Genomic DNA, 24,367 nt, shown 5'->3' on the forward strand with positions numbered 1-24,367 from the left:
ATTCAGTCATTTTTTTTTCACTGAACTTTGATGTAACCACCTGCCATGTTAATGATTTATCTTTTTTTTCCTTCCTTATTTAATGATATATATTGCATTATATTTCATTTCAGATATACAATTCTTTACAAAGCAACTCTATTTAAATATGTTGAAAAAAACTCCTCTATCCTGGGGCCTAACTGAAAGCTTCACACATGAACTGTGTAACAAAGCACTGCGAATAATTATCAAGTGTACTTGCATATTACCCCCGAGGAACTTTCAATGTGACACATCAGAGTCAAGACTTTGGTAACAGCCTCTTTGTTATATTAAGTAATTAATGAATAACTCAATTGCACAATTAAGTGGTTGACATTGGGAAATTTATTTGGCTCCTTGCTGACATTTTGATTCCTTATCTTGGTGCATTAAGCCTAAACAAAAAGAAATCGGAATGAGAGGTTGAAGTGGGCCTCACAGCAGTTTATCTATTACTTCATTTATTTAAAAGCGTCTTTTCAATCTGTACTTGAATGATAGGAATGTAATCTGATTGTGAAGCATTGTAGTGGCACAAATCAATCACACAATTGGCTGTGAAGCATAAGATTTGGTAAGATCCAAAGGAAGATTTCCCTTAAAAGCAAGTCCAACAAGAGCAACTGTTCAATTTAAGATCAAGTTTAATTTAAAATCGAGCACTCTGCGTTTGGATATTTGCCCATCGATTTCTATGGCACTATTCAAACTTCTTTTACAGCAGCCTTATGAGCTGAAGTGATCTCGTGCCCTTTTATCCCGTGCGCTGACTGTGTAATTAATCTCTCTAATAATTCTAATGCTATTTTGAAAGTTTACTGTGCTGTATGGTGGTCTAAAGGTTATTCTCCTGAAAAACATGTTGCTCTGTGTGCAAAGTTCTGGATCAATGCACGCACTGGAAGTGAAAATTTTTTGATGAGTAATTCCAGTTAAAGGAATAAAATTTATGGGTCTGAATTGGCACATAATTGGAGCTCTTGTCAAGGAAGTTATCTGTACTTTGAAGTCTCTCAGTCCCCAACTCTCCCCGTGGGTATTAAGCTTTAAAACTAATAGTTGGAAGCAATCTAGAAACCGGGCCTGATATGAACTATCAGAAAACGGTGGGTGGGGGTGGGGGCGGAAGCAGTTAAAATGAGGCCAGTCATTTACCCACTCTGATCCCGCTGCCTTCCTGCCATGCTCCGATGTTATCCTGCCATTTTCAGCAAGGGAGCAGGACACCCATAGGGTCCTCTTTATATTTAGAGATCAGGACCCCGTGATTTCATCAGGACCCAAATCTGCAATTTTAGTCAGAGGCCTGAGCGGGTCAGCGAGAGGTTTGATGGTAATGAGGACTGGCCGTTAAGATCAGCCGAGCCTCCACATTCTCGGACTCCCCATATTCACCATCCACTTCAGGGCTCACACGCACTGTACCTGCCTCAACCCCAACCCATTTTAAAATCGATGCCCTATAAATTCTCCTGGAGGAAGATCATAAAAGTCCACCTCTGCGCTTTCATGACTGGGGGAGGGGAGGCAAGAGGGGTTCGGTGGTGCGGGGGTGGGGGGAGCGGAGTGCTTCTTTGGCCCGTTGCCTCTTCAGTGAATTCTACTTCCTGATGATAATATTACAGGAAATGGAATTTGTGTTCATGCTACAGGGAAAATTCTACCCAAATTTCTATTGCTAGGCTGCCGCTGGCTGGTTGTTAAAGGATAAAGCATGTGTGTGCGAAAGAGCTGGGAGGCACCAGTCACTGTACAGGTCCCTTTTAGGATGATTTAATATGTAACTGAGGTGTGGCTGTTCACTTGAAGATAGTTCCCCATCAAGAGATTTTGTTTTAATTGAAAGATTCTAGTTGCTCTTAAGCAGAATTTACTGCACAAAACTAACAGCTTATCTTTGTTTTCTTATTTCAATTCATCGTGTCACAGTAAGAGGAGTCATTTATTCGTCGAGTGGTATTTGGTGCCAAAAGTCAATAATATTGGAATGTCACGGTGTCATCTTGGTCCGATAGGTTCTGCAGAGCTTTGGCCAAACTTTCATTGATATAGAACTTTTCAAAATCTGAGTTTAAAGTCTTCTCCCTCCTCCCATTCTTTATATTGTTGGCGATGTACATGTGGTATGGGTCTTCCCCGTGCTCCTGCCTTCTTGAGCTCACAGTGCTGGCCAGCATGCAAATAATTAAGAAAGTGAAGATGCCAAATATTACCAGTATGTACATATAAGCATATTGAAAATCTTCTTCCTGGAGGATTTTATTCAAGGCTGCCGCCTTCTTTTGTTGAGCCAAATAGTCTTTGTAAAACTGTAGGAAGGACTTTTCAAATATCAGGGTTATGTTCGACAGTTCCGAGCTGTTTGTGTCAATGGCTGCCATTGCACCAGTCCTGTTGGAAAATAAATTGAGAAGGAATTCTGATTAGTATTCCAGCTCCTTTCCCTCTTATTTGTTTTGCGCATAAAGGCCCTCTTTTCCCTCCCCTTCCCACTATGTGTCAGCCTTGCCTCTTAGTCAGAAGGTTGTGGGTTCAAGTGCCCACTCAATGGACTTGAGCTCAAAAATCTAGACTGAGTCTCCAGTGCAGTATTGAAGGAGTGCTGCACTGTCGGAGGTGCCGTTTTTCGGATGGGACGTTAAACCGAGGCCCTGTCTGCATTCTCAGGAGAATGTAAAGGATCCCGTGGCACTATTTTGAAGAAGAGCAGGGGAGTTATCCCCGATGTTCTTGGCAATATTTATCCCTCAATCAACACCACTAAAAAGCAGATTATCTGGTCATTATCGCATTACTGTTTGTGGGAGCTTGCGCAAATTGGCTGCTGCGTTTCCCACATTACAGCAGTGACTTCTCTTCAAAAAGTACTTCATTGGCTGTAAAGCGCTTTGGGAGTTCCTGAGGTCGTGAAAGGCGTTATATAAATGCAAGTCTTTCTTTTCTTTTTTCACTATTCTCCTCTAGCAAGGACAATGGAAACACAGATCCTACCCTCGGCCTTGTCTTCTGACGGCAGTTACACATTCCAGTCAGTTGACTTGCTGCACGCAGATGCATAATGGAATGATTGGGTTTTTTTCCATACCGTGGAAAGTACCACCCAGCTAGTTAGCAGTAGACTGTATTATACACAATCATAATCTGGACCAGCCACATAAATACTGTGGCAACAAGAGCAGGTCAGAAGCTGGGTGTTCTGCAGCAGGTGACTCACCTTCTGACTTATACCATCTACAAGACATAAGTCAGGAGTGTGATGGAATACTCTCCACTTGCCTGGATGAGTGCAGCTCCAACAACGCTCAAGAAGCTCAACACCATCCGGGATAAAGCTTGATTGGCAGCCCAACCACCACTTTAAACATTCACTCCCTCCATCACCGACATACCGTGGCTGCAGTGTGTACCATCTACAAGATGCACTGCAGTAACTCACCAAACTCACAACCTCCACCACCTAGAAGGACAAGGGCAGCAGGCGCATGGGAACATCATCACCTCCAAGTTCCTCGCCAAGTCACACACCATCCTGACTTGGAAATATAGCGCCGTTCCTTCATCGTCGCTGGGTCAAAATCCTGGAACTCCCTTCCTAACAGCACTGTGGGAGTACCTTCACCACAAGGACTGCAGCGGTTCAAGAAGGTGGCTCACCACCATCTTCTCAAGGCAATTAGCGATGGGCAATAAATGCTGGCCTTGCCAGCGACGCCCACATCCCAGGAACGAATTTAAAAAATGTTTTTAAATCAGCGGGGCCCTAATAGATAAACGATTCTATAACTCTATGGCAGGACGGTCAGTAACCAGAGAACACAAATTTCGAGTAATTGACAAAAGAAACAGACATGAGACGAGGAGAAACAATTTTTAAGCAATGATTTGTTATGTTCTGGAATGCAGTGGTGGAAGCATTGAATCCAATAGGGAATTTACAAGAAAGCTCTTTATCCAGAGAGTGGTGTGAATGTGGAACTCGCTGCAACAGGGAATGGTTGAGACGAATAGTATAGATACAGTTAAGGGAAAGCTAGGTAAGCACATGAGGGAGAAAGGAATAGAAGGATATGTTGATGGGGTTAGATGAAGTAGGGTGGGAGGAGGCTCGTGTGAAGCATAAACACCAGCATGGACTTGTCGGGCCAAATGGTCTGATTCTGTGCTGTTAATACTTGAATTATTTAAGCAGATTCAATAGGAACTTTCAAGAGGCAACTGGATATATGTTTGGAAAGGGAAAATTTGGAGGGCTATTGTGAAAGCAGGGGAGTGAGACTAATTGGACAGCTCTTTCAAAGAGTCGGCACAGACACGATGGGCCAAATGGCCTCCTCTTGAGCTGTATGATTCTATGATAACTAAAGGAATTCAAGCACTGAACACAATCCCAAGTACACTGTTGGCTTTCACACAGGAGTAGGCAGTATTGTTGTGCTGTGGACCAAAATATTGATACAGAGTCTCCCAAGTTTGGTGGGATTATTTCTGCAACAAAGTGCAGTGAGTGGAGGTTAGTTACATAATATAAGTTATGTGCGTAAAATCAATCCCAGTCACTCACAGCAGTGCGGTCTCCAGGCGTGATTGACGGGGGAATTACCCAACCGTCTCCATTCATGCCGGCAATAGCGCTGTCAATATATGCATTCTTAAAATTAACCAGCAGTACCTTGCAAAATTAATTGGAATGATCAGGAGTGAGAACCCTGCTTAATTTATCTCCTCCCTACCCCAGGGACACTGATGCCAATTATTGTCTCCTGGCCACTGCCCTGATTGAGATCCAATAACTCACTGTAGACGAGGGACCATTCTAGATGCATGGCTCAGTGCCACACCACACAGTACACTTACTCATGAAGCTATTGAGAAAGGCCATCACTTAAGTTTTTTTTTTTAGCTGTCGTCTCTGTCTCTATGCTGTCCTCCTACTGCTTCAGGTAGGGTGTTTTGAGCATTAAACCGAGGCTGCCATCATAAAGTAATCTCGCCAGTGATTTTTTTCCCTCCTCCCTTCAAGAATTCACCTATAAAGAGCAACCAAAGTGAAATAACAATTGAGTCTGGGATCTGAAGACGGACTATCCGAATGAGAAGGGACCATCTAAAATAAATTTTGTGTGTGTGTAGGGGGGATGCGGGGGAGGGCGATTTTCTACTCATCAAGGTGAAGGATGTCTTGAGCCTCATAGGCCATGTATTCCATTAAAATTAAGGTGGCAGCCTTGGCTCAGTGGTAGCATTCTCGCCTGAGTCCAAAGGTTGTGGGTTCAAGCCCCCCAACCCCGAGTGCTTATTCTAGGATGATACTTCAGTGCAATACTGAGGGAGTGCTGCACTGTCGGAGTTGTTACCTTTCAGATGAGATGTTAAAGTGAGCCCCTAACTGCTCTCTCAGGTAAATGTAAAAGTTCCCATGGCATTATTTGTAGAACAGTAGAGCGGTTTTCCTGGTGTCTTGGCTAATACCTACTCTTCAACCAACATCACTAAGAAAAGATTGTCTGATCACGTGACTCTAGGCTGTTTGTGGGACCTTCCTTTGTGCAATCTAGCTGCCACGTTTCTCTATATTACCATAGCGACTACTTAATTGGCTGTAAAAATCCTTGGAATGTTCTGAGGTTGTGAAAGGGACTTTATGAATGCAAGTTCTTTTTTTCTTTAACATTCAGATTAATGTGTGCCGAAAGGCCTTTTTCTGTACTGTAATTACTATGTATAATAAAACTTGATGTTCCAATTTAGGATTTATTCACCAACGAAATAGTAGCATGAGGAGCAGTGTTTTGCAACCTCCAGGTGTATAGAATTCAAAGAGGATGCACCAGCCAGTAGGAAATATAAACATAAATAGAACTCATTTCACTGGGTTTCACAATCTGTATAGCCAGGGTTTGAGGGCTAGACATGGCCCGCGGACAGTAGTTTGAACATCCCTGATCAAAATGTTTCAAAAGTCCTAAACAATTTTATTATTTTAATTTATTTCCAAATAATAAAGTAATAAAACTGTATGGCAGCCGGCGGTTTTATACCCTGTTTGCTCAGCATTTTTGGTAATAGCTTGAGACAGTCAGATAACAGGTTTTCGTATTTCTTCTTTTAATAGCTAAATTCAGGAAACAATTTTCTCTACAGAGTAAATAATAACCGTACAACTAGCACCGACAGTAAATATAATAAAAGATACAATAGACAATGGACAGACCTGACTTCTTAAGCACAAAATCTCTTTTGAACTTGAGACTAGCCAATAAAACATAGAGCAACCTGCATTCATTGCTGAAGCAGGTAGTTAAATATATATATATGTTACATACTCACCAGGTTTCAAGCTGCTTTATGTAAAGTTACCATGAAGACCTGGAAGTCTAAATTCTGAAGCAATATCAAATTTACTGCGCAGCGCAGACTTTAAGTGAGCTGTTCCCCCAAGTCACCTTGACTTAGTGGGAATGATCAACCCATTTATAAACAGATCAAAAATTACTTACTGCATTATAAACATATCTTAAATATAATATCTAATCTGCTACCAACTAGATAATCAAATGTTACACAAACTCTAATGAGTGAATGCACCACCTGATGTGCTGCAGAGCCTTGAGATCAAAGAGGCCCCAGGCTTGTATCCCAGTTCTGTGCCCAGTTAGCTGGCCTCTCAGTAGGGCTACTACAGTTGGCCTCAGTTCCACTTGACGAAGGAGGGGCAAAACCTCAGCCAAGCTTCCCGGTTCTGATTGCTATCCCGGTGGAATGCACACCTAGAATCATAGAATGACACAGCACAGAAGGAGGCCACTCAGCCCATCGTGCCTGTGCCGACTCTTTGAAAGAGCTACCCAATTAGTCGCGATCCCCTGCTCTTTCCCCATAGCCCAGCGATTGTTTCACTTTCAAATATTTGTATAGAATCATAGAATTATATAATTATTAGTCCAGGTCGTTGGATTGCTAGACTAGTAATGCAACCATTATGCTATCTGTGGGGTCAAAATGCTTTGGCTGACTTTGCAACGGTTATGTGGACTCAGAATTTTTTTTGTCTGTCTGTGCAAGTTTGTGTGGGCCAGAAGAAGTGGGTGACAAAAATGAAGTGGCCACCAAACTAAAGGTGGAAAATAGAGCCCAGGTTATGTGATGAGTGGCAAAGCAAAGCTGCTGCTGTGCAAGGTGGATGCAAGGAGGGTTGCCCTGCACCTCACTCCAAGGCACTCTTCCCAGGGGATGGTAATGCAGCATACCTAACCTGAGGTGGAGGCCAGAGCCAATGCTGTGTACAGTACCTGCAGGACATGGGAACAACCACTTGTATTTATATAACACCTCTAACGTAGCAAAATGCTTCACAGGAACCTTATCAAACATATTAGGGTAGATGACCTATAGCTTGGTCAAAGAGGTTGGTTTTAAGGATCGTCTTAAAGGAGGAAAGAGAGTTAGAGAGGTGGAAAGGTTTAGGCAGGGAATTCAATAGCTTAGGGCTTTGGCAGCTGAAGGTAGATCACCAATGGTGGAGCGATTGAAATTGGGGATGCTTAACAAGGCAGAATTGGAGGGGTGCAGATATCTCGGAGGGTTGTAGGGCTGGAGGAGATTACAGAAATAGGGAGGGGCGAGGCCATGGAGGGATTTGAAAACAAAAATGAGAATTTTGAAATCTAGGCATTGCTTAACTGGGAGCAAATGTAAGTCAGCGAGCACAGGGGTGATGGGTGAACGGGACTTGACATGAGTTAGGACACGGGCAGCAGAGTTTTGGATGACCTCAAGTTTACGGAGGGTAGAATGAGGTAATAAAGGCAGGGCGAGTGTTTCAGAAGCAGATGAGCTGGGACAGGAGCGGAGTCAGGTGATGTTAGAGATCCAGAAGATGCCAGACTGTAAGAAAACTGCTGAGATACTTCTACTCAACAATGCCTCATACCAGGTAAATGGCCCAAGTATGCATGGCATAAAATGTTGCCTATCAAAACTTGTTACACTTTTATTGTGGACCCGAAACGAGCCCATAGACAACTTTAGATAATACTGATGTCTTCACAGAGCTTATACAGTAACTCACTACTACGCAACCAAGCTGCATGGTGCATGGTCAGTTCCTGACACATAATAAAATCCTGCACAGCACGCACCCAAATGTATGTAGGCAGGAAATGAACCTTTGCGTTTTTCCTTGTACAACAAGAAAGCAAATAACGTAAGAGAACAGGCCCAAAGTGGAGGAGGGCCCATGAATTACAAGCCCTCAAATCCACGCTAGGTTGGCCTGCAAGAATGTTTGAATGAAGCCTCAGTTTGGAATTGTTACTGAACTGCCTCATACAAAATTATATCGAACTACATCGAATTTATAGCACAGGAACAGGGCCATGCAGCCCAACTAATCTATGCCAGCATTTATACTCCTCACAAGCCTCCTCCCATCCCACTTCATCTAACCCTATAAACATAACCTTCTATTCTTTTCTCCCTTATTTACTTATCTAGCTTTCCCTTAAATGCATCTTTGCTATTCTCATCAACCATTCCATGTGGTAGAAAGTTCCACATTCTAATCACTCTATAAATATCCACATTCATGCTAAGTGTTCATTGCCCTGATTCTCTCACGCCAGAATTGAATGAGTTAGCCTCCTCTTACTGGTAGCCTGTTGAAGCAGGAAAGGTTCAGGATCCGGAAATTCCTTGAGCCCTACTCCACTGCCAGTCCAGTGGTTTGGGAATTCCGGCTGCTAATCTGCTCAGGTTTTGACCCAGTCTCAAATCCTGGGGTTGTGGTCATTTGCATAAATGGGGTGGGCACTCGTGCCACTTACAATTACACGTTGCCGCTTTTCAAATGACAATAGACTGATTGCTGTCAGAAAATTGGTATTGGGGCCTCCACTACGCATTGGCCAGAATTTTCCTTACCTTGGTGGATCCGGTGTGGCCAGTGTCCATGGTAGGTCCCGACTCCGCTATTGGCTCCATTTCACTGTAGTAAATGAACTTTCCTTAATGGGGCCTATTAAACTCGCCCAGTGCGTTACCCGGCCCAATGAGATGGAGTGGGTCTGGTGACATCATTCATGACACGTTTTAAGCCGCGATCCTTCAAGGGACTCTGGCCATATTAAATTTTAAGTTTAATCTAACATAGTGAGTGTTGAATGTTTACTGTACAATAATTCATATTTACCACTGGCTTTTCAAGTAGTCTTCATCAATCTGTTAGCTGATCACAATGTTTTTACTTTGGTTTGTTTTCCATGCTCTCAAGTAATCAGCTGGAACAATAGCCAAGGAACTCATGCCTCAGGTTGACAGACATGATTCTTGAGCTGTGTGAATTCCTGAGCCTGAGCCCTGTGGAACACCACTGGATACAGCCTTCCAGTCACAAAAATACCTATCAACCATTACCCTTTGCTTCCTGCCTCTGAGCCAGTTTTGGATCCTACTTGCCACTTTGCCTTGGATCCCATGCGCTTTTACTTTCGTGACCAGTTTGCCATGTGTGACCTTATCAAAAGCTTTGCTAAAATTCATACACACTACATCATATGCACTGCCCTCATCGACCCACCTGGTTATCTCCTTGAAAAATTCAATCAAGTTAGTCAGACACGCTTTCCCTTGACAAAGCCATGCTGACTGTCCTTGATTAATCCAGGTCTTTCCAAATGAAGATTCATCCTGTCCCTCAGGAATTTTCCAATAATTTTCCCACCACTGAAATTAGGCTGACTGGCCTGTAATTACTCGGTCTATCCCTTTCTCCTTTTTTAAACAACGGTACAACATTAGCAGTCCTCCAGTCCTCTGGCACTGCAACTGTAGCCAGAGAGGATTGGAAAATGATGGTCAGAGCTTCTGCTTTTTCCTCTTTTGCTTCTCTGGGATACATTTTATCCAGGCCTGGGGATTTATCCATTTTCAAAGCTGCTAAGCCCCTTAATATTTCCTCTCTCACTATATTTATCTTGTCTAATATTTCACACTCCTCCTCCCTCATTGCAGAGTCTGCATTGTCCCTCTCTTTTGTGAAAACGGATGCAAAGTATTCATTAAGAATCATACCCACATCTTCCACCTCCACACACAGATTTCCTTTATGGTCTCTAATAGGCCCCACTCTTTCTCTAGTTATCCTCTTGCTCTTAATGTATTTATAATTTTTTTTTCGGTTTTCCCTGATTTCACCCCCCCTCGCCCCCCCCCCCCCGTTAAGCCTCCATTCACCGCCCCCCCCCGCGTTCAGCCTCCGTTCACCCCTCCCCCGCATTCAGCCTCCCATTCAGCCGCCCCCTCCCTCCCGTTCAGCCCCTCCCCCTCCTCTCCCCCCCTCCTCCTCCCCCTCCCTCCTCCTCCCTCCACCCCCTCCCTCCTCCTGCCCCTCCCCCCCCACCCCCTCTCCCCCCACCCCTCACTGTCAGAAACACAGAGACACCGACAGAGACACTGACAGAGAGAGAGACACTGACAGAGACATTGACAGAAACACTGACAGAGACAAGAGAGAGACATGGACAGAAACACAGAGAGAGGCTGACAGAAACACCTTCCCTTCACATAAAGGTAGGACTTCTATTTTTTATTTGTTATTGATTGGTTGCTTATTACTTTGGTCTTGGTGCTTTAGATGCAGGGTTCCTTCTTTTTTTATTTGTTAATGAATTGCTTATTACTTTTTGTGCTTTGTTTAGTGCTTAGTGCTTTAAATGTACTTATGCTTCTTTAATGTTGTTGTGAAGGTGTTTAGTGCTTTGGAAAATCCTCTAACTTCCCTTCCCATTGCCGTCCCCCCGCGCCCCCAATTGATGTTGATGTGTCTGCCTCAGCCGGTAGCCTACACTTGCTTATTTATAAAAAGAGAAACAACTGTCCTCACTCAGCAGATATAAGACAAAATATAATTGCAAGAGGTTTTAGGCCATTTTAAGTGGTGTTTAATGCTTTAGTCCTTTGTGTTTAATGCTTCCCACCCAGCCCCACCCCCCGTCTCTGGCTGTGCCTGCACTGAACTTAACTCCAGGTAAGGTTTTTCAGAACTCACAAAAGTGGACACTTACTCCATTCTAAGTTAGTTTGGAGTAAGTTTTCACTGCCTAAATTTGTAAAACAGGCCTTTATACACTGGAGTTTAGAAGGATGAGAGGGGATCTCATAGAAACTTACAAGATTCTGATGGGACGGGACAGGTTAGATGCGGGAAGAATGTTCCTGATGATGGAGAAGTCCAGAACAAGGGACACACTCTTAGGATAAGGGGTAGGCCATTTAGGACTAAAATGAGGAGAAACTTCTTCACTCAGAGAGTTGTTAACCTGTGGAATTCCCTACCGCAGAGAGTTGTTGATGCCAGTTCATTGGATATATTCAAGAGGGAGTTAGATATAGTCCTTACGGCCAAAGAGATCAAGGGGTATGGAGAAAAAACAGGAAAAGGGTACTGAGGGAATGATCAGCCATGATCTTATTGAATGGTGGTGCAGGCAGGAAGGGCCGAAAGACCTACTCCTGCACCTATTTTCTATGTTTCTATGTTTCTAAGTGGCTGGACACACCCCCTTTTGAGAAAAAAAACTGAACTAAAACGAAACTAAACTAACTCACTAGAACTGAAGCAAACTAAATGCGATTTCTAAGATACTTCAAACTAAACTAGTTGCTCCAAAAAAATTGGAGCAACTCCACCCGAAACTTGGGTCCTTTCAGTGAGTGGGCAAAAATTTGGCAAATGGACTATAATGTGGGAAAATGTGAGGTTATCCACTTTGGTAGGAAAAATAAAAAAGCAAATTATTATTGAAATTGGGAGCAATTACAAAATGCTGCAGTACAGAGGGATCTGGGGGTTCTTGTGCATGAAACACAAAAAGTTAGCATGCAGGTACAGCAAGTAATCAGGAAGGCAAATGGAATGTTGGCCTTTATTGCATGGGGATGAAGTATAAAAGAAGGGAAGTCCTGCTCCAACTGTACAGGGCGTTGGTAAGACCACACCTGGAGTACTGCATACAGTCTTGGTCTCCTGATTTAAGGAAGGATACACTTGCATTGGAGGCAGTTCAGAGAAGGTTCACGAGGTTGATTCCTGAGATTGTCATATAAAGATAGGTTGAGTAGGTTGGGCCTATACTCATTGGAGTATAGAAGAATGAAAGGTGATCTTATTGAAATGTATAAGATTCTGAGGGGGCTTGACAGGGTAGATGCAGAGAGGATGTTTCCCCTCATGGAGGAATCTAGAACTAGGGAGCATAGTTTCAGAATAAGGGATCACACATTTAAAACAGAAATTAGGAGGAATTTCTTCACTCAGACGTTCGTGAATCGTTGGAATTCTCTGCCCTAGAGAGCTGTAGAGGCTGGGTCATTGAATATATTTATGGTGGAGATAGATAGATTTTTGATTGGTAAGGGACTCAAGGGTTTATGGGGAGCGGGCGGGGAAGTGGAGTTGAGGCCAGGATCAGATCAGCCATGATCTTATTGAAAGGTGGAGCAGGCTCAGGGGCCAATTGGACTACTCCTGCTCCTATTTCTTACTTCTTATGATCTTATGTTCCCCAAAACCAAGTCCAGGATTGCCCCCTCCCTTGTTGGGTTTGTTACATACTGGCTAAAGAAGTTCTCCTGAATGCATTTTAGGAATTCTGCACCCTCTGTACCATTCACACTACCTTTTTCCCAGTTAATATTAGGGTAGTTGAAATCCCTCACTATTACAGCTCTACAGCTTTTGTACTTCACAGCAATTTGCCCACATATTTGTTCTTCTATCTCTCTTTGACTGCTTGGGGGTCTATAGTACACTCCTTTTTTGTTGAAATCAATTTTGTTCATTCACATACAGCAATCAAAGTAAAGCCCTGAAATTCCCCGCTCCCTCACACACTATCCAACTGCTGCCATTTCTGCTACTCACTGTCCACAGTGCTCACACATAATACCAGCTCTAACCCCACACACAAAATATTCCTCTCACTGGAGCACCAAAAGTGTCATGTTTGTAACCTTCACATAACTGTAACCTTTATGTAACAACACTGTACACTGTATACACCTGAGAAGTGCACACCTTGACCACAGGGGGTGAACTTGTGGGAGACACTCCTCACCTGGTCAGCCGGGTATATAAAGGGAGGTCCCACGCAGGGTCATCACTCCTTGGTCCTGTGAATAAAGGTACAGGTCACAGAGTGACTTTGTCTTCAGTATGTGCCTCATGTTGATTTGCTATATTGTGTAAGGACACAACACTGGCTGGGAGCGGCTGTGGCTGTCACAGCAATGGACGCTGAAGTTCAGCGGGTCCAGGTGGCAAACATCCACAGCTCATACACAAAAACACCACCTATGATGATGAGAGTTAAACACATGGAGCTGGACACAGGAGCCAGTCAGTCACTTATGAGTGTCCAACAATTCGAGAAACTATGGCCACTCAGAACTAGCAGACCCAAACTAGAACGCATTGACACACAATTACGGACGTACACCAAAGAGATCATTCCAGTGCTAGGCAGTGCAATGTTGGTGGTCACACATCATGGATCTCAGAACCGCTGCCACTCTGGATTGTCCCGGGAAATGGTCCCGCGCATTTGGAGAGGAGCTGGCTAGCCGAGATGAACTGGAAATGGGGGGATGTGCACGCCATTTCATCTGTGGAGCGAAGTTCATGCTCACAGGTCCTACAAAAGTTCGAGTCATTATTTCAACCTGGTGTCGGGACTTTCAAAGGCACCAAAGTAAGGATACGAATCACCGCAGACGCCACACCAGTGCACCACAAAGCCAGAGCTGTGCCGTATATGATGCGGGAGAAAATTGAGAGTGAGTTGGACAGGTTGCTAAGAGAGGGCATAATTTCGCCCGTTGAATTCAGCGACTGGGAAAGCCCATCATCCCTGTCCTAAAAACGGATGGCTCGGTCAGGATCTGTGGCGACTACAAGGCCACCATTAACCGAGTGTCCCTTCAGGACCAATACCCGCTTCTGAGAGCGGAGGATCTTTTTGCCACGCTAGCAGGCGGCAAGCTGTTCACCAAGTTGGACCTCACTTCGGCCTACATGACTCAGGAACTGGCCGAAGAATCCAAGCTACTGACCACCATCACCACGCACAAGGGGCTGTTTGTCTACAACAGGTGTCCGTTTGGCATTCGTTCAGCAGCCGCTATCTTTCAGAGGAACATGGAAAGTCTGCTCAAATCCATCCCCGGAACAATTGTATTTCAGGACGACATCCTTATCATGGATCGAGACACCGAGGAACACCTCCACAACCTGGAGGAGGTGCTACGCCGACTGGACCAGGTAGGCTTGCGACTAAAGAAGTCCAAGTGTGTGTTTTTGGTCCCAGAGGTCGAGTTTTTGGGCAGGAGGGTTGCCGCAGACGGGATCCAGCCCACCGAATCCAAAACGGAGGCGATCCATCGCGCGCCCAGGCCCGGCAACACATCACAGTTGCATTCATTTCTGGGACTATTGAACTATTTCGGGAACTTTCTACCGAATTTAAGTACATTGCTGGAGCCACTACACGTGCTCCTGCGTAAGGGTTGCGAGTGGTTTTGGGGGGACTGTCAGGAACGGGCTTTCAATCGGGTGTGGAACCTGCTTTGTTCTAATAAATTATTGACCCTGTACAACCCCTGTAAGAAATTGGTTTTGACATGCGATGCATCATCCTATGGGGTTGGGTGCATGTTGCAGCAGAGTAATGATGAGGGCCAATTCCAACCTGTGGCTTATGCCTCCAGGTCGCTCTCCCAAGCAGAAAGCGGGTATGGGATGGTTGAAAAGGAAGCACTCGCATGTGTCTTCGGGGTGAAAAAGATGCACCAGTACCTTTTTGGCAGAAGGTTCGAGTTAGAAACGGACCACAAGCCGTTAACATCCCTGTTGTCCGACAGCAAAGCTGTCAATGCCAATGCGTCAGCTCGCATACAGCGATGGACTCTCACGCTGGCTGCGTATGACTACACCATACGGCACCGGTCAGGCACCGAAAATTGCGCTGACGCGCTCAGCAGGCTTACACTGGCCACCACTGAGGGGGCAGCGGAGCAAAGCATGGAGATGGTCATGGCAATCGATGCCTTTGACAGTGGAGGCTCCCCCATCACAGCCCACCAGATCAAAACCTGGACAAACAGAGATCCCCTCCTATCTCTGATTAAGAAATGTGTACTGACTGGGGATTGGGCGCCCGCACACGGAGCATGACCTGAAGAGGTCAGACCATTTCACAGACAGATGGATGAACTCTCCATCCAAGCCGACTGCCTACTATGGGGCAGTTGGGTAGTCATGCCCCAGAGGGATAGGGAAGCATTCATCAGGGAACTCCACAGCGAGCACCCAGGCATCGTGCTTATGAAAGCCATTTTACCCGGTCACTTGTATGGTGGCCGGAAATTGATGCAGACCTGGAACACTGTTTTCGCAGGTGCACGACGTGTGCCCAGCTGGGCAATGCCCCCACGGAGGCCCCACTCAGCCCGTGGCCCTGACCCACCAAGCCATGGTCACGTATTCACGCAGACTATGTGGGCCCGTTCAAGGGAAAAATGTTCCTCATTGTTGTTGAAGTGTACTCGAAATGGATCGAATGCATCATATTGAGTTCGTGCACGACATCCACCACAGTGGAGAGTCTGCGTGCGGTCTTTGCGACCCACGGCTTGCCGGACATCTTAGTTAGCGACAACGGCCCGTGTTTCACTAGCTATGAATTCCGGGAGTTATGTTGGGTAATGGCATCAAACATGTCAGGACAGCGCCGTTCAAGCCGGCTTCCAATGGCCAGGCGGAACGTGCGGTCCAAATCATAAAGCAAGGCATGCTCCGGATTCAAGGACCCGCCCTTCAATACCATCTATCGTGCCTCCTGCTGGCCTACAGGTCCCGACCGTACTCGCTCACGGGAGTCCCGCCAGCGGAACTACTCATGAAACATACACTAAAAACTCGGCTGTCCCTCATTCATCCAATCTTGTCAGACATTGTTGAGGGCAAGCGCCTGTCCCAAAATGAGTGCCACGACCGTAACTCAAAGGGGAGATGGATAGAAATCGATGACCCTGTATTTGTTCTTAATCACGCTGTAGGACCCAAGTGGCTTGAGGGTACTGTAATTGGTAAAGCGGGGAATAGGGTCATAGTGGTCAGACTCAACAATGGGCAGATATGCCGCAAGCGTCTGGACCAAGTAAAAAAAAGGTTCAGCATGGACACTGAGGAACCTGAGGAAAATCATGAGATGCTGCCCACACCACTGCCAGTGAATGAGCAGTGAACCGTCAGCAGCATGCACAGTCCCTGCAGCCAGCCCGGATGAGCCAGAATCATCACAGGTGACAGAGACGCATGCCAAGGCTCAACAACCAGAGCCCCAACTGCGGCGCTCCACGAGAGGGCATCGACCGCCTGAAAGACTCAATCTTTGACCTAAAGACGTTGGGGGAGGTGATGTCATGTATGTAACCTTCACATAACTGTAAGCTTCATGTAATAACACTGGACACTGTATACACCTGAGAAAAGCACACCTTGACCACAGGGGGTGAACTTGTGGGAGACACTTCTCACCTGGTCATCCAGGTATATAAAGGGAGGTCCCACGCAGGGTCATCACTCCTTGGTCCTGTGAATAAAGGTACAGGTCACAGAGTGACCTTGTCTCCAGTATGTGCCTCATGTTGATTTACAGTAGTGTGTAAGGATACAACAAAAAGGAGAGGTTTTTACAAGACCAAACACTTATATAATTAATAATGGACTTTGTTATCCTGTGCTTGCCTCATTTGTGAGACTGAAGAGCCATTTGAAGCACAGAGGAGGTAACTGGCCCATCGATGTCGCTGCCAACTCTTTGTTGGAGCAATCCTAAACCAATCCCACTGGTCCATGCTCTCCCCATAGCCATGGAAATTTGCAGCACAGAAGGAGGCCCAAATGACAAAATAATTTTCAAACTTTAATATTACAGTTTGTGTTCCTCACATTACCTTCACCCAGAGTTCCTGCTGCAGAACAATATAAACATGAAGGTACATTGACAGAATAAGAGAGCCGGATTTAGAACTAGAAAGATCAGGAGCTCACGAACACGGTTCTCCCAGAATGTGACCTTAGAAATGGTGATATGAAAGCAGCTTATCAGTGTTACGCTTTTACAGAATTTCAGTTGCATTGTCCAACTGTTTGGGTTTATTTCTCAATTAGTTGACCATTAGTGCTAGCGCCAAAATCTCAGCTAACAGAATGTGAGAGTTTGGGGCACAAGCCTCCTCACCGTCACTGTAGCGCTGTCAACATTGAAGAAATATGATCGACAGTAACACTGATTGGGAACCTGTTTCGTTGTACAGGATTGTGTTCATTTTTAGGTAAAAATATTTCCCCTGGCTGGAGAGTCTAGAACTAGCAGGCTTAGTCTCAGGATAAGGGGCCGGCCATTTAGGACTGAGATGAGGAGAAATTTCTTCACTAAGAAGGTTGTGAATCTTTGGAATTCTCTACTCCAGAGTGCTGTGGAGGCTCAGTCATTGAGTAGGGGGATGGGAACCTGAGAACGAATTCAAAAGGGAGGGAAGTAAAGCAGAAGTTGGATAGCAAAAATCTAGAAAATGAATCTGTAAGACAGAGGAAACAGGGCTTAGTGTGTAGTAAGCAAGGAGGTCTTCCTGTGCTGAATGGTATATACTTGAATGCAAGGAGTATAGCGAATAAGGCGGATAAGCTAAGAGCACAGGTAGACACTTGGGAGTATGACATTATAGCCATTACAGAAACATGGCCGAAAGAGGGGCAGGTTTGGCAGAGCAATATTCATGCCTACAGGATTTTTAGAAAAGATAGAGAGGGGGTAAAAAGGGGGGGGGTGGTTGTGGTACTGATTAAAGAAACTATTACAGCGGTGAGGAGGGATGATATGTTAGAAGGATCATCAAATGAGGCCATATGGGTCAAATTTGAAAAATAAAAAAGGGGCGATCACACTGCTGGGCGTGTATTATAGAGCCCCAAACAGTGGGAGGGAGATAGAGGAGAAAATATGTAGGCAAATTGCTGTGAAATCTAAAAACCATAGGGTAGTAATAGTAAGGGATTTTAATGATCCAAATATTGATTGGGACAAATTAGCATGAAGAGTATAGAGGGTGTGGAATTCTTGAGATGCATTCAAGAGAACTTTTTTAGTCAGTATATAGTACGGCCAACACGAGAGGGGCGGTCTTGGATTTAGTTTTGGGGAATGAAGCTGGGCAGGTTGAAGGGGTATTAGTGGAGTAGCACTTGGATGCCAGTAACCATAATTCAGTCAGATTCAAATTGGTTATGGATAAAGACAAGAATAAGCCTGGAATAAAAGTTCTGAATTGGGGAAAAGCTAATTTTTCTAAATTAAGGAATGATTTGGCCATTGTGGACTGGAAAAAGCTACATGTGGGTAAATTAGTGTCGGAACAGTGGGAGGCATTCAAGGAGGAGATGAGCAATAGAAACATAGAAACATAGAAAATAGGTGCAGGAGTAGGCCATTCGGCCCTTCTATCCTGCACAGCCATTCAATGAGTTCATGGCTGAACATACAACTTCAGTACCCCATTCCTGCTTTCTCGCCATACCCCATGATCCCCCTAGTAGTAAGGACTACATCTAACTCATTTTTGAATATATTTAGTGAATTGGCCTCAATAACTTTCTGTGGTAGAGAATTCCACAGGTTCACCACTCTCTGGGTGAAGAAGTTTCTCCTCATCTCGGTCCTAAATGGCTTACCCCTTATCCTTAGACTGTGACCCCTGGTTCTGGACTTCCCCAACATTAATAAGAACATAAGAACATAAGAACATAAGAATTAGGAACAGGAGTAGGCCATCTAGAACCTCGAGCCTGCTCCGCCACCCAACAAGATCACGGCTGATCTGGCCGTGGACTCAGCTCCACTTACCCGCCCGCCAAAAAAAAAATGCTCAGGCCAAACATGTGCCCTTAAAGAAAAAGGCTGGGAAAAATAATTCTAGAGCCTCCTGGATGTCTAGGAACTTACAGGGGAGGATTAAGAAAAAAAGAGACGCTTATGTCATATATCAATGGCTAAATACTTTAGAATCTTTAGAGGAATATAGAAAGTTAAGAGGCAAAATTAAAAAGGATATTAGGACTGCTAAGAGAGAGCACGAAAAATTCTTGACCAGTAAAATTAAGGAAACCCCTAAGATGTTCTATAAATATATTAAGAGTAAGAGGGTAACTAAAGAAAGGGTAGGGCCTATTAGAGACCATGATTGTAATCTTTGTGTAGAGGCGGATGCTGTTGGTAGGGTTCTTAACGAATACTTTGCATCTGTTTTCACAAAGGAAAGAGGTAATGCAGATACAGCTATAGAGGAGGAATGTGGTATTCTGGATGAAATAAATATAGTGAGAGAGGAAGTATTAAGGGGTTTAGCAGCTTTGAAAGTAGATAAGTCTCCAGGCCCAGATGAAATGCATCCCAGGCTGTTGAGCAAAGTAAAAGAGGAAATAGCAGAGGCTTTGACCATCATTTTTCAGTCCTCAGAGGATTGGAGGACTGCTAATGTAGTACCCTTGTTTAAGAAGGGAAAAAGGGATAGGCCGAGTAATTACAGCCTAATTACAGCCTCTCAGCCTAACCTCAGTGGTGGGAAAACTATTAGAAAAAATCCTGAAAGACAGGATAAATCTGTATTTGGATAGGCAAGAATTAACTAGGGACAGTCAGCACGGATTTGTTAAGGGAAGATCGTGTTTGACTAACCTGATTGAACTTTTTGAGGAGGTAACCAAGAGGGTCGATGAGGGTAGTGCGTACGATGTAGTATATATGAACTTCAGCAAGGCTTTTGATAAGTTCCCACAAGGTAGACTGGTCATGAAGGTTAAAGCCCATGGGATCCAGGGCAAAGTGGCAAGTTGGATCCAAAATTGGCTCGGAGGCAGGAAGCAAAGGGTAATGATTGATCAATGTTTTTGTGACTGGAAGGATGTTTCCAGTGGGATTCCGCAGGGCTCAGTATTGGGTCCCTTGCTTTTTGTGGTATATATCAACTATTTAGATTTGAATATAGGGAAAATGATTAACAAGTTTGCAGATGACACTAAAATTGGCTGTGTGGTTGATAATGAAGAGGAAAGTCATGGGCTGCAGGAGGATATCAATCTACTGGTCAGGTGGGCAGAGCAGAGAAGTGTGGGGTGATGCACTTTGGGAAGGCTAATAAGGAAAGGGTATACACATTAAGTAGTAGGCCACTTAATAGTGTAGAGGAACAAAGGGACCTTGGAGTGCTTGTCCACAGATCCCTGAAAGTAGCAGGCCAGGTGGATAAGGTGGCTAAGAAGGCATACGGAATGATTGCCTTTATTGGCCGAGACATAGAATATAAGAGCAAGGAGGTTATGCTTAAATTGTATAATACTCTAGTTAGGCCACAGCTGGAATACTGCATGCAGTTCTGGTCGCCGTATTATAGGAAAGACGTGATTGCACTAGAGAGGGTGCAACGGAGATTTACTAGGATGCTACCTGGAATTGAGAATCTTAGTTATGAGGACAGATTGGATGGGCTGGGTTTGTTCTCATTGGAACAGAGGAGGTTGAGAGGAGACCTCATTGAGGTGTACAAAATAATGAGGGTCCTGGCCATAGTGGATAGTAAGGATCTATTGCCATTGGTGGAGGGGTCTATTATGAGGGGGAATAGTTTTAAGGTGGTTGGTGAAAGGTTTAGAGGGAATTTGAGGGGGGGGGCGGGATTCTTTACGCAGAGGTTGTGGGGATCTGAAACTTGCTGCCTGGAAAAGTGGTGGATGCAGAAACCCTCACCACTTTCAAGAGATGGTTGGATGGGCACTTGAAGTGCCGTAACCTGCAGAGTTATGGACCTAGAGCTGGTAATTGGGATTAGACTGGATGACCTTTTGTTGGATGGCGCAGATATAATGGTAAATACTGCAGGGAATAGAATACGGCCAGGGTGATCTTCTGGACTAGTTTTGATCGCCTGGATGGGTTGGAGAGGAAGTTTCCCAGATTTACTCCTCCCTAAATTGGCCTGGGTTTTTATCTGGTTTTTGCCTCTCCCAGGAGATCACATGGTTCCGGTTGGGGTGGAGTGTAGATGTTTTCAGTATAAGGGGTGTCGCAGTTGTGTGAGGGGGACTGGTTGGGCTGGGTGCCCTTTGCCTTTCCGTTATTGTTCATAGGATTATATGTAACCTTTAGGGCTGCTGATCAAGGGCCGTGCGGCTCTTTGTCAGCCAGCGCGGACAGGATGGGCCAAAAGTGGCCTCCTTCTGCGCTGTAAGCGTCTATGTTTCTATGTTTCTATGTTTCTATGTTTCAAGAATGAGGTTGATGGATTTTTAGACACTAAGGGAACCAAGGGATATGGGGATAGAGCGGGAAAGTGAAGTTGATGTCGAAGATCAGCCATGATCTTATTGAATGGCGGAGCAGACTCGAGGGGGCATGTGGCCTACTCCTGCTCCTAATTATTATGTTCTTATGATCCTGTTACTAAACCAACAGGAGTAATTACTAATCTTAACAAGTGGCAGCTGTCAACTCTAGCATCATTAAGACCACGACAATGATCTCCTAAAATGGGAGAGGGCCTCTGTCGCAGAGGTTTGTTTTATGCTACCTTCTCTTCCACTGCAGAGTGTTCTTAGTATGAAGTGTTCCATTTGGCGGCCCAGTTAGAGCTAGCAACGTTCACTCATATTCAACAAGTTGAGACCAGAGCACAAACTGAGACTTGGCACCATGGTATCAGAGTTAATTTAATACAATTTGAAATGCAAGTTGGGTGATCATTTTGCCAAGCTCCTCCATTCCGTCCACTTGTGTTGTTGGACAAAGCAGTCGCCTAGTGTGCATTTTACATAGAATACACAGGACAGGAACAGGCCATTCGGCCCAACTAGTCTGTGTGTTTTCCTGAAAGTGATCTAAACGCCTTGTGGAAATTATACATTTTCCAGGAATGTGAAAATGTGATTAAACCAGTCCTAATTTGGAATAAAACAACCCCTCACTGGAAACTGATATAATAGCGAGTCAGCTGGTTATTAACAAAAAAGAATGCTGCCTTAAAACACCTTGTTACAATTACAGTGAATTGTTGACTCAAGTACCAGGAAAGCAGCTTTATTTTAGGTGCTAAAATTTAAGGTGCACCATGTCTACTTATACATGTAGTCGAGACTAGATTAAATATTATGGGGTAGAAATTGGTATGGATTTCGCCCGATTTTTGGACATAAAACAGGTGCAAAAATTACCTGCACCCAATCTGTGTTGGACCTACTGTTAAATTCGTGGGGTCCTTTTTTTGGGGGTCCTGGGCAGCTATCTCCCCCACCTCCAACCCACGTAGTCTGCTCCAATGTCCCCTCCTGAGCCTTACCTGTGGGCCATGGCAGGGGAGGCATGCAACTCAACATTGATCTCTTCACTCAGGAGTGCTGCTGATGAGTCCCAAGGACCAATTTCTATCGGTCTGCAGGCTTCACGGTTCGGGCACTCATTTGTCAGACCAATGTCTAGCCCCATCTGTCCTCTATAGAGTAATCCATGGACTACGGTGAAATGATATAAATGTATGGGAATGTAAATCTGTATGAGTGAAAGCCTCTGTTCCACATCAAGTGGGATGTCTATGACCTGGTCATGGGCCAAGATATCTTGCATGTTTTCAGTGTCCAATTGTGTTGAGTACATTGGTCACTCAATATGTCCCACTCGGATGCTTCATGATATCATTGGATTCCATTTGGATATCTTTTACGTCCTCCACAAACAAATTATTCAGCTATCAACTGGCAGCCAGGAAAAAATGCCAAATGGTTATTTGCACACTTGACTCATTATTTCAAAATAGGCACAGTACCCTTCCCAGGATGAAGGGGTATAAAAACACATCAATCTCCTTTTCCTGAGTCCATACCACAGGATTGCGAGGAATGAACGAAAGCTTTGGCTTTTAAACACCATTTTAAGAGAAGGTAATTAGGCCCTTCAAATTTTTTCAACCACTTGCAATGTTTAGGCAATTGTAAAAACAATTTCAGAAACTTGCGACTAAAGATTTACAAAGACAGATTTGGGGGAGGTGGGGGGAATAAAACATACGAAGCTAGATATTACTGTTGGCAATGTGAGCATGCAAAAATTTACCACATTAATATGAAATTCTACTATCTACTAATCTAAGGTGGTGTTAATCTATATAAAGTAACTAGGTTAACAGCAGTGTTAAAACAGTGGACTGACGAATGCCATATGGACATGTTAAGCATCGTCTGCAGATGTTGGCAAGGGTAATTTCGAGGCTGGTATATGTCTAATTTTATTATTTGCTTTTACTGCCTGAGCCGATGTGATCACAATTTATTTTCAAATCAAAGTGTTTGCTATATTTGCCAGGGCCACAGGATGGAGCCAGAACACCGTAAAGCTAACCATAAGCCAACAGAACGGCAAGAAGGTTAAGAATTCTGAAGACGGGGAAACAGCAGGGGGAAAGACAGCATGCATTCGTCCATGGCCATCAAGGCTGTAATTCATTATTGGTACAAGTTCGATCTTCTGAACATGTCATAAATTTTAAACTCTTAGAGGAATGTGTTCTTGTAACAAATTAAATATACATAAATATAAATTGTAACCAATCTGGTAGTACTGCAAATTAAAATATGTATGGTTCCCTAATTCTATACAGTATTCCATAATGGATCGTGTGATCTCTGCGCTCATCCAATTCTGGATTCTTGCGCATCCCGACTTTAATCGCTCCACAATTGGTGGTCGTGCCTTCAGCTGCCTGGGCCCTAAGTTCTGAAATTTCCCTGCCTAAACCTCTTCAACTCTCCATAGAAACATAGAAACATAGAAAATAGGTGCAGGAGTAGGCTATTCGGCCCTTCGAGCCTGCACCACCATTCAATATGATCATGGCTGATCATTCACCTCAGTACCCCTTTCCTGTTTTCTCTCCATACCCCTTGATCCCTTTAGCCATAAGGGCCATATCCAACTCCCTCTTGAATATATCCAATGAACTGGCATCAACAACTCTCTGCGGTAGGGAATTCCACAGGTTAACAACTCTCTGAGTGAGGAAGTTTCTCCTCATCTCAGTCCTAAATGGCCTACCCCTTATCCTAAGACTGTGTACCCTGGTTCTGGACTTCCCCAATTACTTTAAATGTATGCCCCCTGTTGTTGACCCCTCTGCTAAGGGAAATAGGCCTTTTCTATCCACTATATCTAGGCCCCTCATAATTTTATACACCTCAATGAGGTCT

General features: G+C 44.4%; 1 protein-coding gene and 1 long non-coding RNA gene across 2 annotated transcripts; one reads left to right on the plus strand and one right to left on the minus strand.

Annotated features, from left to right (window-relative positions):
- Window positions 1-1,997: 1,997 nt before the first annotated feature.
- LOC139275559 (potassium voltage-gated channel subfamily E member 2-like) lies at window positions 1,998-2,405 on the minus strand. Its single transcript, XM_070892729.1, has one exon. The coding sequence runs from the start codon at window positions 2,403-2,405 to the stop codon at window positions 1,998-2,000; it is 408 nt and encodes a 135-aa protein (XP_070748830.1).
- A 20,582-nt stretch (window positions 2,406-22,987) lies between these two features.
- LOC139275812 (uncharacterized) lies at window positions 22,988-23,731 on the plus strand. Its single transcript, XR_011595762.1, has 2 exons — window positions 22,988-23,065; window positions 23,487-23,731. It is a non-coding gene; the product is annotated as an uncharacterized lncRNA (long non-coding RNA).
- The last annotated feature ends 636 nt before the right edge of the window (window positions 23,732-24,367 follow it).

This window comes from Pristiophorus japonicus, chromosome 11 (genome assembly GCF_044704955.1).
Source record: "Pristiophorus japonicus isolate sPriJap1 chromosome 11, sPriJap1.hap1, whole genome shotgun sequence".
NCBI lineage: Eukaryota > Metazoa > Chordata > Chondrichthyes > Pristiophoridae > Pristiophorus > Pristiophorus japonicus.